This window comes from Ahaetulla prasina, chromosome 2 (genome assembly GCF_028640845.1).
Source record: "Ahaetulla prasina isolate Xishuangbanna chromosome 2, ASM2864084v1, whole genome shotgun sequence".
Taxonomy (NCBI): domain Eukaryota; kingdom Metazoa; phylum Chordata; class Lepidosauria; order Squamata; family Colubridae; genus Ahaetulla; species Ahaetulla prasina.
Window position 1 is genome coordinate 22,137,412 of NC_080540.1, and position 17,540 is coordinate 22,154,951.

General features: G+C 42.8%; 1 protein-coding gene across 1 annotated transcript in view; it reads left to right on the forward strand.

Annotated features, from left to right (window-relative positions):
• Window positions 1–16,081, forward strand: part of TTLL3 (tubulin tyrosine ligase like 3) — a 32,416-nt gene extending 16,335 nt beyond the window's left edge. Inside the window, exons 9-13 of the mRNA XM_058167738.1 lie at window positions 257–405; window positions 3,259–3,502; window positions 7,878–8,313; window positions 10,558–11,119; window positions 15,855–16,081. Of these exons, the coding sequence (XP_058023721.1) occupies window positions 257–405; window positions 3,259–3,502; window positions 7,878–8,313; window positions 10,558–11,119; window positions 15,855–16,081 (1,618 nt within the window). The remainder of the gene's footprint in view (window positions 1–256; window positions 406–3,258; window positions 3,503–7,877; window positions 8,314–10,557; window positions 11,120–15,854) is intronic.
• Window positions 16,082–17,540: the final 1,459 nt, after the last annotated feature.

Below are 17,540 nucleotides of genomic sequence, written 5' to 3' on the forward strand. Positions count from 1 at the left end.
TCACTCACTCATTCATTTATTCATTTATTATTAAATATATATGCCACCCATCTCACTAACACATGACTCTGGGTGGCTTACACATTATGTTGTTGTTTCTTAATGGCTTGCCCTCAAATGTTGCGCAATCATACAGTTTCTAGGGGCTCAGAAGCCATTTGCCACCCATAGGCCATAGGTTCTTTCTCCCTGGCACAGGTTACTACCATGGAAGGGCATTGTGTTATGCTATTGGGTCAAGTATTTGTCATTGCAGCGAAGGGGCCCAGATGACGCAGACAGAGGGCCTCATTGAGCGCTGTGAGGATATCTTGCAACGGCTGCAAAAAGTCGTCCCACAGTTGGACATGGAAGGGGACAGGAACATCTGGATTGTCAAGCCAGGAGCTAAGTCTCGTGGCAGAGGTAAGCCTACTGGACGTGGATTAAATACTCCAAAACAGCTTGAGAGATGGAGTTGGCAAAGCAGTTGGGAGATGCTTCAAATAGTCTCAACAAGACGGCTCTCTGACATCTCACCTGGATCTACCCAATTTTGGTCCAGGCCGTCCCGAAGCTGAACGATTTTGTCGTATAGATAACCACTAAACTCCTCAGCAGGAGCTCGGGCAGGGCTGCTGTCACGCCGCAAGGAGCCAGGTACATCACAAACAAGCCCATCTGACATCTATGACCCCACCTCACAAAGAGGGATTCACACCCGGCAATCTGAGGTACAGTGGTCTTTCTCGGCTCAAGACTCTCTCTAATCACAACCGCCACCCCCCCACCCCTACCCTGGGCCCTCGGCTGATGGAATGCTCGGAAACCCGGTGGGCACATTTGAACAAGGGGCACGCCCCCTTCTGCGCCCAACCAGGTCTCCGTAACGCCCATAAGGTCCGCGGCACCCCCCTGAATAAGATCATAAATTAGGGGGGCCTTATTGACCACGGACCGTGCGTTGCACAGCATCAGCCGAAGGCCCGGGCTCTGAGGGTCTTGACCATCTGGGAAACGGGAGAAGTCTGAGGGCTCGGGGTGTGCGATCGCTTGCAAGCATCGAGCGTGCGCCCCCATAGAACGATATGAGCCCCCACTTCCGTCATATCTGCCCCTCCCACTTACCGTACAAATAAGACCACCCTCAACAGGCGGAACACAACCCCCCCCCGTGACCTTCGAACCTATTAACTTACCAGCACAGAACTGGCGGGTTTCCCCAACACCCGCCCTTACCTCCCACCCCTTAAAATGCCCTATCTAAAAACCCCAAAGGCTCTTCCTCTTATGCCACCTCTGTGGGTCCCAAGACCCGTCATTGAGGCCGGCCTTGGTAGTAACAGGCCGCCCCACGAGGCGGGGCACCTGAGGCGCAAGAGTTCGGATCTAGAATAGCACATGCAATAAACAGTAAAAGTCAGCAGAAAGTAGATCGTCCCAGACTGACAGAGATGTTAACAGAGATGTTCTCCTGAAGTAGCTCTCTAATTAGGATCCAGATATAAGGTGACATAAGATGTAAAAATGGACAGTCAATCTCCATGGTACAAATGGGATATAAGATGTAACATATGACGTATAAGATGTAAAATATACTCTAACCATCAGACCCATGGTACAATCCTGGTGAGTCCATAATCAAGGACTAATAGTCCAGGACTTACGTAGAACAATCTGTCCAGAAAAACATCCGGGTCCCAAAAAGAGGGGGGGGAGGGGAAGGCGCCCCATAGCTGCCATCCAAGCCGCCTTCCGAGTCCATCGCTGTCTCCAGATGGAACTCCCAACAGCTCCCAGCAGCTCCCAGAAATCCAGTCTGACTCCAATACAGCCCAACAACTCCCAACAGCTCCCAAAGAGATCACAAGGTGCCCAACAGATGTTATACGTCCCAAAGCCCCCAATGAATGGGGGGGGGGGCGGCCGACATCGCCGCTATTAGGGAGCCAGGCCAAACCAGGCCAAAAAGGCAGGCCGAAACGTCCTCCTCCTCTCCGATATCGACGGGAACGCAGTTGTCCTTGCGACAGGGGAGATCTTGTGGCAGGAAAGCCAGGCCAAAAATAGGCCAAACCGCCCTCCTTACCTCCGGTATCGCCCCCTCCCTCCGATATTGAGGGGATCGCCGTTATTAATCACAGGAGAGTCCTTAAGATAGAAAAGAATGGGGAGCAAGCCAGGGAAAGCTGGGGGGGCCGGCACGCCGACCGAACGCCGACCAAAACGCCACCTCCTCCCGGACATCTAAAATGGCCGCCGTCATTCGCCGATCGCCCTCTCGGCCCGTTCTCAGCAGCCGCGGGTCCTAAAAGGTCCACAGACCTCTCCCGCGGCTGCGAGGAAGATCGTCTACTGGGCCGGGGGGCGAAAACAGCTAGACGAGCGACCACGACGATGCCATCCGCCGGGCGATCTCAAATCCGCCGACCCGAGTTTTACAGCAGCGCCATCTTGCGCATGCGCAGAGCCTCTTTTTCAGCCATTCATAACTATGGCTAGGAAGCGCTTCAGATTTGAAAGCAAAAAGATTTTCTGTATAACACCCGCCAGCTGTAGCCATCTTTGCCTGGAATCCTGCTGGGGAAAAAGTGATCATGGGAAAAGATAAAAAATATATTTTATCAAAAAATAGATTCAAGCTTAATGTCAACAGATGTCATTCAACCCTAATTTAGGCCTTGTCAACTTCATGGCCATCTGGTTTTCCAAAGCTTTTGATCCAGATTATTGGTAAATAATATGCTGTACTGGTAACAAACTCTGGATTTGGGATTGTGCATGATTACAGACAGTAAGATGAATGGGGCATTCAGTAAAAGGCATACACAAGGCATTTAAACAAAATGTATTTTGTTTAATGCTTTTAATTGTTAATTTACTTTATGATTTATTTAGGGTTAATTTTGATTTTATGTTTTTAATCTTCTACACTCTGCTTTTGCCTTTCAAACGTTTTGTTCGCTGGCTTAAGTACTCATCAGAGAACCAGTTTCATGTAGTGGTTAAAATACTGGCCTAGAAATTAGGAGATTGTGAGTTCTAGTCCCACTTTAGTCATGAAAGCTAGTTGGGTGACTTTGAACCAATCACCAGGAGATTGTGAGTTCTAATCCTGCCTTAGGTACGAAAGCCAGCTGCGTGATTCTAGACCAGTCACTCTTTCTCATCCCAACTTACCTCATAGAATTGTTGTTGTGGGAAAATGGCAAATATGTAAATGAATAAATATAGAAAGGCAGGGTATAAATCAAATAAATAAAGGACATATTCCGACAGGCATCATGTGCATGGACCGCTTAGAGGAAATTGTGAAACTAGTGGACTGCGACCCCATGATTGTCAAGGATGGGAAATGGGTGGTACAGAAATACATCGAGACACCCCTGCTCATCTTTGGCACCAAGTTTGACTTGCGGCAATGGTTTTTGGTGACTGATTGGAATCCCCTCACCATCTGGTTCTATCGGCATAGCTACATCCGTTTCTCTACACAGCCCTTTTCCTTACACAATCTGGATACGTGAGTTTGTCATCCTGCTGACTTTATTGTTTATATTATTCCATGTCTGGATGCACACAAGAGCAAGAAGAAGCAGAGAGATTTTCTGTCCCATTAAGAACTTTGGTTTAATCTATTCCAGGGGTCTCCAACCTTGGCAACTTTAAGCCTGGAGGACTTCAACTCCCAGAACTCCCCAGCCAGCTTTGCTGGCTGGGGAGTTCTGGGAGTTGAAGTCCTCCAGGCTTAAAGTTGCCAAGGTTGGAGACCCCTGGTTTAATCTATTCAGTGTCTTAATGGAGGGGAGGGTTTGATGTCCCCATAAAATCTTCAGGATTGTTCATGTTAATCCAGAGCAAATATTATATTTGAGGAAGTCTATATGAAAACTCTGGAGCACTGCTACTAGCATGGGCAGGTTCATATAGTCATATGCTTCCAGTGACTTAACTGGAAATCCTTTGTATAGAAAAATTAACTGAGCAGTGACTGTAAAATGGTATGGAATTAGATTTGTCCCTTTATAGAAAAGATAAGAAAAAGAAGCAGGATCGTATGGGATGACCGGAAAGGCGGGAGTGGGTGGGGGTGGGGGGGTAGGGAGGGGAACACAAAGATACTAAGAGTGTGAAAATGAGCATCAATTCAACACAGACATTAAAACTCACCTGAGAAGTAGATATATATTTGGAGGAATTTTTTTTTTATTGAAAAAGTTTTACAAAAAATTTTTTCTAGCAATTATATCCCCCACCTCCCTCCGTCCTCCACCCTCTCCCCTCCCCCATCCCCTCGACCCTTCCCCCCCCCCAAGACTTCCCAGAGCAAAATACAGGGTATTACATCTAACAATCATAAGCTAAAATACAACAATAAACCATCACCCATTACTTTTCCTTTCCCCTTTGCAACCTTAACTCCCCTTTCCCTTTTAAACAAATACACTAATACAGTACAATTCCTACAATCACTCATAAGCTATTTGATACTTTTTAGTCTGATATTTGTTTTGAATATAATCAATCCAACTTCTCCATTCCAATATATATCTTTCTTGTGAATAGTCTTTCAAATACGCTGAAATTTTTGCCATTTCTGCTAAGTTCGATACTTTAAGTGTCCATTCTTCAATTGTAGGCAAATCTTCTTTCTTCCAATATTGGCAACCAATAATCTCGCTGCTGATATTAAATTTAAAATCAGTTTAGTCTCTATTACTGTACAGTCCATAATTATACCCAATAAAAATAACTGTGGTGTAAACTTTATCTTCTTTTTCAAGATATTCTGCATAATCCACCAAATTTTTATCCAAAATGCTTTGATTTTTTTACAAGTCCACCATATATGATAATAAGTAGCATCATCACAATCACAGCTCCAACATTTAGCTTGCATATTCAGATACATACATGCCAGTTTTTTAGGATCTAAATGCCACCTATAAAACATTTTATAAAAGTTTTCTCTTAAACTTTGTGCTTGGGTAAATTTGACATTTCTAACCATAATTTTTTCCCACGTTTCCATCATTATAGGTTGCTGGATATTTTGTGCCCATTTTATCATACAATCCTTAATTAGCTCCATTTCTGAATCTATTTCTATCAGTACATTATATAACCTCTTGATATGCAATTGGCCTTGATCTCTAATTTGTTTTACCAAGTTTTCCTCATTTTGCATGATACCAATTTTCTGGTCGACTCTCCGTCTGGCTTGCAGCTGAAACCAAGTATAGTTTATCCCTTCTTCTCTCATTATAGTTAAGGATTTCAATTGTAATTTACCCTTTTCTACAAAAAGAAGCTCTTTATAAGTAATCACCTCCTGTTTTTGTTCTATATTTATATTCTCTATCGCATGTCTAGGGATTGCCCATATATGTATTTTATAGTCTAACTTATATTGGTACTTCTTCCAAACCCTTAACAAAGCATTTCTGAGTATATTACTTTTAAAAGTCTTATCCACTCTCTTATCATATAATAAATAAGCATGCCATCCATATAGCAAATCATAACCTTCTATATTCAATATTCTTTCCTCTGTTAAATTAATCCAGTCACTAATTAGTGACAGAACAACTGCTTCATAATATAATTTCAAATTAGGCATTTTTAACCCCCGTCTTTCACATATATCTTGCATTATTTTTAACTTTATTCTCGGTTTTTTACCCATCCAAATAAAATTATTAATCCCTTTCTGCCACTCCTGCAAATTTGCATCCTTTTTAAGTACTGGTATCATTTGAAACAAAAATAAAAACCTAGGCAAAACATTCATTTTTATTGCTGCTATTCTTCCCAACAAGGATAATTGTAACTTCTTCCATTTCCTTCTGTACTTTCTATTGGTATATATTGGTTCAAAGGAGCGTTATTTTGTGGGAATCAAAAAAAGATGAAAAAAACCCAAGAAAGAAGTCTATATATTAAAGCATAAACCTGTGTATGTGCCAGAAAGGCTGTCTCTGCCTATTACAGTAGACGAAATTCTAAAACTTTGAAGGACTCCTGGCTTAACTCTTAAATTCCCATTTATTATGGCAGATTATACAGAAATAAGTAGATCGTTGGTATGGCTTGGAAGAACATTGTTTTCAATATATGTTTGCTTTGCTTGATTATTCAAAACTGAACTTGTATTATTATTACTTTTTTTATAATTAATAAGAAAATTAATAATGTTTATTGCTTTTCTGACAAAGAATGTAAGAATTCAACTCTACTACAAACAGAGATCCAGGCTAGAAACCAGGAGACTGTGAGTTCTAGACCAGTTGTAGGCATGAAAGCAGAGGTGTGGTATTCAGCCGGTTCTGACCAGTTCTGGAGAACCGGTAACGGAAATTTTGAGTAGTTTGGAAAACCGGTAAATGCCACCTCTGGCTGGCCCCTCCCCCATCTATTCTCTGCCTCCCGAGTCCCAGCTGATCGTGAGGAAATGGGGATTTTTCAGTAATCTTCCCCTGCTATGCCCACCAAGCCATGCCATGCCCACAGAACCGGTAGTAAAAAATTTGAATCCCATCACTGCATGAAAGCTGGCTGGGTGTCCTTGGTCCAGTCACTCTCTCTCAACCCAATCAACCTCACAGGACTGTTGTTGTAGGGGAAATGAGGAGGAGGAGGAAGGATGCATGTTTACCACCTAGAGGTTATAGAATAATTACAAGCATTAAAAGCAGGATGGAAGCAACAAAAATAAATCAAAAGAATAAAACAAACCTAGGTAATTAAAATCTAATTACCTTAAGTGGCCTTGGTCTAGTCCTTCTCTCTCAGTCCAACCCACCTCACAGGGTGGTTCTTGTGGGGAAAAAAGGAGGAGGACGGAGTATTAGATATGTTTGTTGCCTTCAGTTGTTTATAAAAGTAATAAAAGGTGGGGTATAATACAGTGGTGGGTTTCAATTTTTTTTTACTACCGGTTCTGTGGGTGTGGCTTGGTGGGTGTGACAGGGGAAGGATACTGTAAAATGTCCATTCCTACCCTACTCTCAGGGGCTGCCACAGAGAAGTGGGAGTTGGGCTGTTCTCCAAAGCACCTGAGGGTAGAACAAGAAGCAATGGGTGGAAACTGATCAAGGAAAGAAGCAACTTAGAACTAAGGAGAAATTTCCTGACAGTTAGAACAATTAATAAGTGGAACGACTTGCCTGCAGAAATTGTGAATGCTCCAATACTGGAAATTTTTAAGAAAATGTTGGATAACAATCTGTCTGAGATGATGTAGGGTTTCCTGCCTGGGCAGGGGGTTGGACTAGAAGGCCTCCAAGGTCCCTTCCAACTCTGTTGTTATTATTATTATTATTATTATTATTATTACCCCATTCCAGGAGAAGGATACTGCAAAATCCCCAATTCCTCCTGATCAGCTGGGACTCGGGAGGCAGAGAATAGATGGGGATGGGGCCAGTCAGAATTTTTACTACCAGTTCTCTGAACTACTCAAAATTTCTGCTGCCAGTTCTCCAGAACTGGTCAGAACCTGCTGAAACCCACCTCTGGTATAATAAATTAAAAATGCACTGATGATGTTATCTCGTTTGGGTAATGAAATGTCTGCAAGAAAACAACCATGCTCAGAGAGCACTAAGGACCCCTAAATAAAATATAATAATTATGAACATCAAATTATCAAACAATAAATACCAACAGGAAAGATTGGTAAAATGAGGCATTTTTATGACTTTTCTAAAAAACAGGATGGGAGGACTGATCCCAATTACAAAGAAAATATGTTCTATAATTTCAGATCCAGACAGGAAAATGTGCCCAATAAGGAGTTTCTATGGGTTGAGCTTAGTTGACATATCCTGTGTTAAAAGCCTTTGCATAGAATCTGGTCCCCATTATGATCCCATCTTCTTCTTCTTCTTCACCCCCAGTTCCATCCACCTGTGCAATAACTCCATCCAGAAACATTATGAGAATTCCCTGAACCGCCATTCTGAGCTTCCCTCAGACAATATGTGGTCCTCTGATCAATTCCAGATCCACCTGAGGAAAATGGGGGCACCAGAGGCCTGGTCCAAGGTGATTGTGCCTGGCATGAAGGCGGCCATCATTCACGCCATACAGACCTCTCAGGACCTCGTGGAGTTCCGCAAAAACAGCTTTGAGCTTTATGGGGCAGACTTTCTCTTTGGAGAAAACTACCAGCCATGGCTGATTGAGATCAATGCCAGCCCCACCATGGCAGCCTCTACGTCTGTCACCACCCGACTGTGTGCCAATGTGCAGGAGGATACCTTAAGGGTGGTCATTGACCGCAAGTACGATCGCAATTGCAACACAGGAAACTTTGAGCTCCTCTATAAACAGGTGAGTGTTTCTATCTGAGTCCAATTCCTTGAAATGCCTGCCTCACTTTTTCCGGGTTGATTCTCTATATTGGATCTATCTAATTTGGGGTTCGGCATTTGCAACTCAGAGTACAGAGTAGTCCTTGATTTACGAGCACAGTTGAACCTCAACTTTTTGTTGCTAAGAAAGACAGTCATTAAGTGAATTCTGCCCTATTTTATTTATTTATTTTATTTTATTTATTTATTTATTTATTTATTTAATCATATTTATATACCGCCCTATCTCCCGAAGGACTCAGGATGGTTCACAGGCACTTAAAAAACACATAAATACAATATAAAAGCAATTAAAAAACTTATTCTAAAAGCCCGTTAATTAAAATATAAAAATAAAACCCAATTAAAACCATAAATTTAAAATCTAGCTCAGTCCTGCACAATTAAATAAGTATGTTTTAAGCTCGCGGCGGAAGGTCCGAAGGTCCGGAAGCTGACGAAGTCCGGGGGGTAGTTCGTTCCAGAGGGTGGGAGCCCCCACAGAGAAGGCCCTTCCCCTGGGCGTCGCCAGACGACATTGCCTCGCTGACGGCACCCTGAGGAGACCCTCTCTATGAGAGCGCACGGGTCGGTGAGAGGTATTCGGTAGCAGTAGGCGGTCCCGTAAAATTTTACAACCTTTCTTACCATGGTTGTTAAGTGAATCATGGCAGTTGTTAAGTTAGTAATATGGTGGCTAAGTGCATTTGGCTTACCCATTGAGTGTTGGTTGCAAAAGCTGATCACATGACCAACCGTCATGCAACCGTCATAAGTACATGCCAGTTGCCAAGCATCTGAATTTTGAACATGTGACCATAGGGATGGAATTATCTATCTGGAAATATCCTGGGGTTTATATTGCATAATTGTTAATCTTCCTTTACTCATGCGTTACAGAGCACAGATAGTCCTCAACTTATGACCATTTATTTAATAATGCTCCATAGTTACAATGGTACTGAAAAAAGCGACTTATGACCCATCTTTGATGTTACAACTATTGCACTACTGTCATCGTCCCATGATTCCAATTTGGGTGCTTGACAGCTGACTTGCACTTAGGGCGGCTGCGGTGTCCCAGGGTTACTTGATTACAAAATGGGACCTTCCCCACTGGCAAACCCAATGAAGGAAGTCGGATCTGCTTAACAAGTATCTAATTCACTTAAAAATTGCATGATTTGCTTAACTGTGGTAAAAATGGTTGTAAAATTGGGCCCATCATGTGATGATTGGCATAATGACTAGAATAGAATTTTTATTGGCCAAGGGTGATTGGACACACAAGGAATTTGTCTTGGTGCATATGCTCTCAGTGTACATAAAAGAAAAGATACGTTCATCAAGGTACAACATTTACAACACAATTGATGGTCAATATATCAATATAAATCATAAGGATTGCCAGCAACAAAGTTACAGTCATACAATCATAAGTGGAAAGAGATTGGTGATGGGAACGATGAGAAGATTAATGGTAGTGCAGATTTAGTAAACAGTGTTGAGCGAATTATTTGTTTAGCAGAGTGATGGCCTTCGGGAAAAAACTGTTCTTGTGTCTAGTTGTTCTGTTGTGCAGTGCTCTATAGCGTCGTTTTGAGGGTAGGAGTTGAAACAGTTTATGTCCTGGATGTGAGGGATCTGTAAATATTTTCATGGCCCTCTTCTTGATTCGTGCAGTATACAGGTCCTCAATGGAAGGCAGGTTGGTAGCAATTATTTTTTCTGCAGTTCTAATTATCCTCTGAAGTCTGTGTTTTTCTTGTTGGGTTGCAGAACCGAACCAGACAGTTGTAGAGGTGCAAAGACTACATTGCTTAGCAACCAAAACTTGTGCTTACAAGTCAAGGACTACCTGTATCTACATAACTTTAGTGACAGCAATAGCACTTAGATTTATATACCCCTTCACGGTGTTTTACAAGCAGTTTACAGAATCAGCATATTGCCCCCAACCATCGGGATCCTCATTTTACTGACCTTGGAAGGATGGAAGACTGAATCAACCCTGAGCCGGTCAGAATTGAACCACTGGTAGTAGTCAGAGTTAGCATGCAATTCTGCATTCTAACCACTGTGCTACCACAGCTCTAGCGAAGTGCTGCACCCTACCTCATTCAGTTGTGGTGTGATGACCAGCTATATTTTGTGACTATCATTTGCAGCAAACTAGATAGGTTCCTTTTGACCAATCCCCATCATCCTTTTCTTCTCACGACAGGCTGCCGTGGAGATTCCCCAGTACATTGGCATTAGCCTTTTGGTAGAAGGATGCACGGTGAAGAAGCCTCAACCTCCACCCCAAAGAAGCCCCCCTCCAGCCATTGACACAAAGAATGGCTGCGTTGCTCCGCAGCAGCAAAGAGTTCCTAAACCAATTCACCGGCGCAATAACCAAAGTCTTCCTCGGGCACCTACCCCATGCTGGACAGCAGCAAACAACAAGACCGCAGAGCCAGGAGCTCCTGGGAAGGAGAACAAAGTCAAAGAGAAACCCACCCCTAGTAAAGTTGCTCCTTCAAGCTCGGTGAGGTTTAAGCTGCCCAACAAGCTCAAAGCAGACCCCCGTAACCGAAGAGTGCTGATGGCACACAGTATGGCTACGACGATTGTCATGACAGGAGATAAAGTGTCACAGCCAGCTCAGTTCTGTGCCAAATCGAGCTCTCAAGAACTGACTGCTAACCCCCAGGAGCCTACTGTCAATCATGCCAATGTCACCAGTATGGTAGGTAGGAAGCCGGGCCTGAGGCTACATCTGCAGGAAATCCATACTGTCTCTGGTGAGCTGCCTGTTTCTCATGCTACCTTTTCTTCCTCCTATCCGGTGAGACCCAAAGTGCAAGCCCCTTTGCAATGCTTAGGACACTCCTTTCTACATAACATACCCTTGCCCTCCACGCCTTCATCCCCCAGGGGGGTGGATTTAGTTTCCACCGTGGAATTCAGTGCCATTAGAGCATCTATGATCAAAAGGCGACTGTCAAGGAAAATCTATTCGGGACCCAAGAGCAACCCTCCCCTCAGGTTGATTGCTGTAGGCAAAAATCAAGCTATAGGGCCTAAGGAACACTTCTTTGTGCCTACGCAAACAGGAAATCATGTTGTTGGGAGTTGAACTCTCCTCCTTCCCAATAAAGTATTTTTACAGAAAAAAAACAAAAAACTGGCCGGGATGTGTAATAGCAGGGTAAGTTCTAGGCCAGGGTGAGAAATATATGTGTCCTGTCCATGGAGAGCATGGATCTTGATTAGTACTATAAGGTAGTGTTTCTGAACCTTGAGCATTTGAAGATAAGTGGACTTCAACTCCCAGAATTCCTCAGCCAGCAGGAATTCTGGGAGTTGAAGTCCACAAGTCATAAAGAGGCCATCGTTCCCCACCTAGTCTAGACCAGGGGTCTCCAACCTTGGTCCCTTTAAGACTTGTGGACTTCAACTCCCAGAGTCCCAAAGCTGGCTGAGGGACTCTGGGAGTTGAAGTCCACAAGTCTTAAAGGGACCAAGGTTGGAGACCCCTGGTCTAGACTACATGATAGCTTGTAGGGAAAAAAGCAGGGTCCCATAGGTGAGGAACTGAGGGGGGAGCCTGCACAGAAAAGCAGAATATGAATGTTGACATAAGTAAAATAAAAATATAAATGTAAGCAGGGATGGTACTAGTACCTAGTGCAAATCAGAGGATGGCTGTGATACATTTGACTAAATACGTTCAATAGCCAAAAGAAAAAGAAAAATGGTAGCCAGCATGTTGAATTCAGAAAGACAAGGCCAAGCAAATTATAATCAGCATGCTTGTACTGTAATCAGGCTTGGCTTGGCTTCACGGTACTGTTTAGCCCAAAAGGAAGGTAACTTCTGATGAAAATGGGTAAGAATTATGCCAGTAAGAATGGGCAAACGTGAGGTTTTTAAAATCTCCAGCGTAATCCTAGGAACAATGTAAACAGGTGCTTTCTGTTGGATTGGATAAGAGTACTATAAAAGGGTAGAAATGGGTTTTGGTCAGAGAGATGGAACAGAAAAAGAAGAGGTGACAATCTTTTTATACTGCAGGTGTTTTAAGTGATGGAAAAATGGTATTCGTTTTTTAAATCACTCAGACTGATCTTGCAGTTGAGATATCAAAATATTGCTTTTCAGATTCTGGGTTGTGGATAGGCATGATAGACGAATACAAGTCCATTCAATTTTTTAAATCATCACATTTCTATACCATATTTAAAACTGGCCAGATAAGATCCAGAAATGGATAACGAGCCCTTTCTTAAAGGTAGCTGAGAAGCATCTTCTATCTTTGTTTAATTTTTTTTAAAAAAAGTATTGGCACATTTACCTTATGCTCTTTGAGGACTAGAGCTTTTTTTTTTTATACTTCCAGAAACTGTCATATTAGGCTTTTAGAATAATTTAAACATTTTAATGGTTGACTAAAGGCCTTATTTTCAGACACCCTTCAGCTAAATTGTAAAAAGCAAGTGAAAATTTCCATCAGGATGAAAATTTGGTTTGGCTTCATTGTAGTTAGCATTTCTAGTGCTGTGAATCTGCCAGCAGCAAAATGTCCAGATCCGCTCTTTTTAAAATCCCCTTTATTATCCAGAATTCCTCATACATTGCAGCACATTGCTTCTGACACTGAAACAGAGAGTTTTTGTTTTTTAAAATCTATTATAAAATTGTTATAAAAATATAAAGGGAAATGTCTCTATAGAATGATCACATGCTTTGACTCTTTGGAGCCAACTTGATGTGTCATGTTCCATTTTGTATATTCATCCATAAATCGAAAATCAGAGTGGCATAAATTAGTTGGCATGACGAGAGCCATATCTGGCTTTTAAGGGTCCAAAAGGTTAGCAAGGGCAAAACAAAAACTGGATTTCATGAATGAGGTGCTTTGGGTTTCATTCAAAAAGGTGTGCTTTAAAATATGTTGGTACCCAGAGGTGGGTTTCAGCAGGTTCTGACCAGTTCTGGAGAACCGGTAGTGGAAATTTTGAGTAGCTTGGAGAAATGGTAGTAAAAATTCTGACTGGCCCCGCCCCCATCTATTCTCTGCCTCCCAAATCCCAACTGATCAGGAAAAAATGGGGATTTTGCAGTAACCTTCCCCTGGATTGGGGTAGGAATGGAGATTTTACAGTATCCTTCCCCTGCCATGCCCACCAAGCCACACCCACAGAACCAGTAGTAAAAAAATTTGAAACCCACCACTGTAGGTACCTAAATATAATAGCTGTCCGCAATTCTTTAGAACAATAATGTTTTATTGCCCTCAGTGGCACCTTTCGGAATTAAATTCAAAGTACTGTACAGGCTTATTAAATACAGCTAGTATGATTGTTCCCACACATTTAACAGTGCCACACTGGTATCTCATTAAATTTTTAGTTCAGCAGGGAGTTTTTAAAGGGCTCTGCTTAAAGATATTGAGAGGTGAAAATCTGAGGCAAGAACTTCAAAGAAAACCAAACCAAGGAGAAATAAGCATGTTCAAGAGGCCCAAAATATTGGCTTAAATATTATATTACATATTATTGGGGGAAGAGGAGAAAGAGCAGAGCTGAGAGTGTATTACAGGTGGTTCTCATTTACAAGGACTGGCAACTTTGTAGGCAGAATGATTGTAAAGTAAATTGTCATGTGACTGTCGATTTATGGTGTCCATTTGGGCTCCGGTTGTTAAACAAATTACCTACAGTTGTTAAAGGTGACTGTGACTTGTGACTTCCTGCCAGTTTCCCCATTGACTTTGTTTGTCAGAATCTGGCTGTGAAGGTCGCAAATAAGCAATCACATGACTCTGGAAGTCTGTGAACATTGTATATGTGTGCTGATTGCTGAGCACCCGAAACACAATCACAATGAGTGTGGGAACACTGCGATAGTCACAAATTTGAGGAATGGTCATAAATGTCTTTTTTCAGCATGTCTTAACTTTGAATGGTCTCTGAACCGGGTAGTCGGTAAGCGAGGAGTACTTGTATTTGGTTGTCGGTTTCATTTATTGTCCCAATAATGTGTAAATGGATCCTGTAAACTAAATCTCTAGCAGCCACTATGTGGGAAATCTCCAAGCTGAAATGATAGTTTTGATTGTTGGCAAGGTCTATCCATTCTTTATAGAAATCTGATATTTGCTGTCTCTATGAATTTTGTGACTGAAATCAGACGCTATCCGGTTTGTATATTATGTTTGTACATTATGCAGCACCATCTCTGAGATACAGTGATAAAAACATTGCAGTTGAGTTTCAGCTGCCTGAAACAGAAAAGGCCTCTCCCACCTCAACTCAGAGTTATATCACTGGAGTGCTCGTCGGAGAAATTGCAACACAAGTTTTGTTTGGCCATAGACAACGCAGCAAAAGCATCCCTCAGTCAGCCCATAAAACCCCAAGAGAATCTTCCTCCCCTTCGTTTTCTCCAGATTTCCTTTTCTTCCATTTTGAAAAGTGCTGCTCTCTTTTTCCATAGCTGACATAACATTTACTACTCTCAAGTTATTTTTAACCTGCTGTTCGAAGAGCTCCTGCCCTTAAGGAGAACATGTGGTTTGCGATTAGAGTGTTGTTTTGGCACGCCCTTGTCTTTTGTGGGCCCCTTTGGCTCATGTGAAGAAAGCACAGTGGCTCAGTGGTTAAAAAGGCTGAGTTTGTCAGCTGGAAAGCTGACAGCCTGGGTTTGAGACCTGCCTACCTAGCAGTTTGAAAACATGCAAATGTGAGTAGATAAATAGATACCACTTCAGTGATAAGGCAACAGTGTGCTGTATGCCTCAGCATATAATCTTGCTGTCCACATGACCATGGAAGTGTTTTCAGACCATGCTGGCTCCTTAAGAAACAGAGATGAGCATCACCCTCTAGAGCCAGGCAGGACTGAAAGGGGAAACCTTTACCTTTTTGGCCCATGTATGCTTCTCCCAAAATTATCCTTTTACCCCCTAGAACTGCATCCCTATCAGGTTCCAAAAACCAAGAAAGACATGTAGAATTACTTCCGAGAAGTTTCCTTTATTGTTCCTCCCTGATAGACAGAATCTTGCCAAACCATTTGTAGCACAGAATATATACTCTGAGAATTGTACTCAAGAGGACTTATCTGAGCTTTACTGCAACTTGGGAATGCAGCCCCTCCCTCCTGGGAATCCAGACTACATTCCATCACAATCCCCCAATCGGTGCTCTCCAACTATATGGAAATAATGATGCCCAATATTCTTAAGAATAGCCACTTCTGGACAAAACCAGGTTGGGGACGCTCTCTAGAAATTTGTCTTTATGGTTTGCTGATAGGTGTGACTTAAACCATAATTCGTTTGGGAAGGGACATAGTCTAATACTGCCACCCTTCAGTTGACTCAGGCAGTTTCTAGGTAATTTCTGCTCTGTAGCTTTGGGTTGTTATTGTTTTCTTTGACTGAACAGCTGCATTGAAGGGATGTTTCACTGTTTAGAGCCATCCTGGTACTCGCCAGTAAGCCCGTGTGCTGTATTATTGGTTCCTCTCCAGGCCTGGCTGTTTCCTGCAGGCTCCCTTGCCTCTTCTGCAAAGATGGAAAGGCTGTGGCAAGTTTGCAAAGGCTGTGTTGCTGTTCCAGAGCTGGGCCTTTACTTCCTGCAGCTCCCAAATTCTTCTACCGCAAAGCAGTCACCACTTGCCCGGCTCAGGTATTTTGTGAATTTTTAAGTGCTCATAGGAGAGCGCATTCCTCTTGCCTAGGAAGATTTCCTGATTAATCCTGCATGTCAAACAATGTTGGCCTCTGTGTGTTTCCTCCTGCATCCCCGCCTATCAAGAGAATGGCCCAAACCTATTTCCGACTACAGCCTCTTGCAAAGATGTCCCCCCCCCGTCCCCCCAACGGACCTGTTTCCTTCTCCCCATCCCGTAACCATTCGTCCTTTCTCCACCCATGTGCCTAGGATCAGCAGCAGCTGCCACCTCTTGTACCAGCTTTTGACAACCAGATGTCTGTCTTGCCTCGTGTGGGGGGGAAAGATTCTGAATCCGCATTGACTAATTCTACCCGAGCGGCTGACTCTGTGTCTTCATTCTGATAAAACAGGGAGGAATTGCTCCGTGTGAATTGCCCTTAGGAATTCACCTTGCTTGGCCAAGCCAATTTTTTTTTAAAAAAAAAAAATTTGTTTTTCGTGATTAAAGTTTTTTCGAGTTGGTGCTGGGAATCTGAAAAAAATAAGTGTCATTCAGAAAGGGGAATTTGATTCCTGCCGTGGCTCTCCTCGGGAGCTTTTCTTTCCTGTGATTGGAGGATGTTCTGAAGTTCCCGGTTTTTGGTGACCCTGTTTCTCTTTGACACAAAAGAAGGGAAATGACTGGAAACCGTGGGAAATTATTATGGGGAATAATAAGACTGAACCCGTCAAAAGCAAAGAAGCATCTGGGCCATTGAAGCAAAGAAGAGGGGAAAACAGCATTCAAGATTCAGCTACGGGCTGTGCTTGCAAGAGAGGAACCAACTTAGAAAATAATACTTCATTCTTCTAGAAAACAGTTTCTAATATTATTTTAATGAATATGTAGCTTTATAGCAGTGGTGGTGGGTTTGGTGCTTCTAAGTGCTGTATTGGGAGGAGACAGAAAATTATTTTGAACATCAGTGTGCATATTTCACAGTAACTCTTTGGTGCTACCCAACTTATGCGCTAACATAATCACTACTCATATGTGCCTATGTATCTTATGTGCAGGGCAGCCAACTCAACCCTCCACCTTGCCAAAATACTTCTTTCTAAATGTTGTTTCCGTGGCCCAGCTTTTCCTCACCCTCCTTCTGCACAAGCCTGTGTTTTCCTGCTCTACTCAGTGTTCACCTTCTATCTTACTTCCTTCAAATCCACTACACACAAACCTAGCTCAGCCATATAGTTGCTCTATTGTAACAATCTGATATTCACTAAGAAAATGGGCATCTGCAGGGAAGGCCAGTGAAGAATGGGAAACAATTGGAAACCCATGCTGGCTGTGGAATTCTGGGAGTTGAAGCCCACAGATCTTTAAGCCAGCAAGGATGTGGAACACTGCTTTAGAGGGATGACATCGGCAATGTATGTCCTGGAAAATCATCTACAGCAGGGGTCTCCAAACTTGGTCCCTTTAAGACTTGTGGACTTCAACTCCCAGAGTCCCTCAGCCAGCAAAGCTGGCTGAGGAACTCTGGGAGTTGAAGTCCAC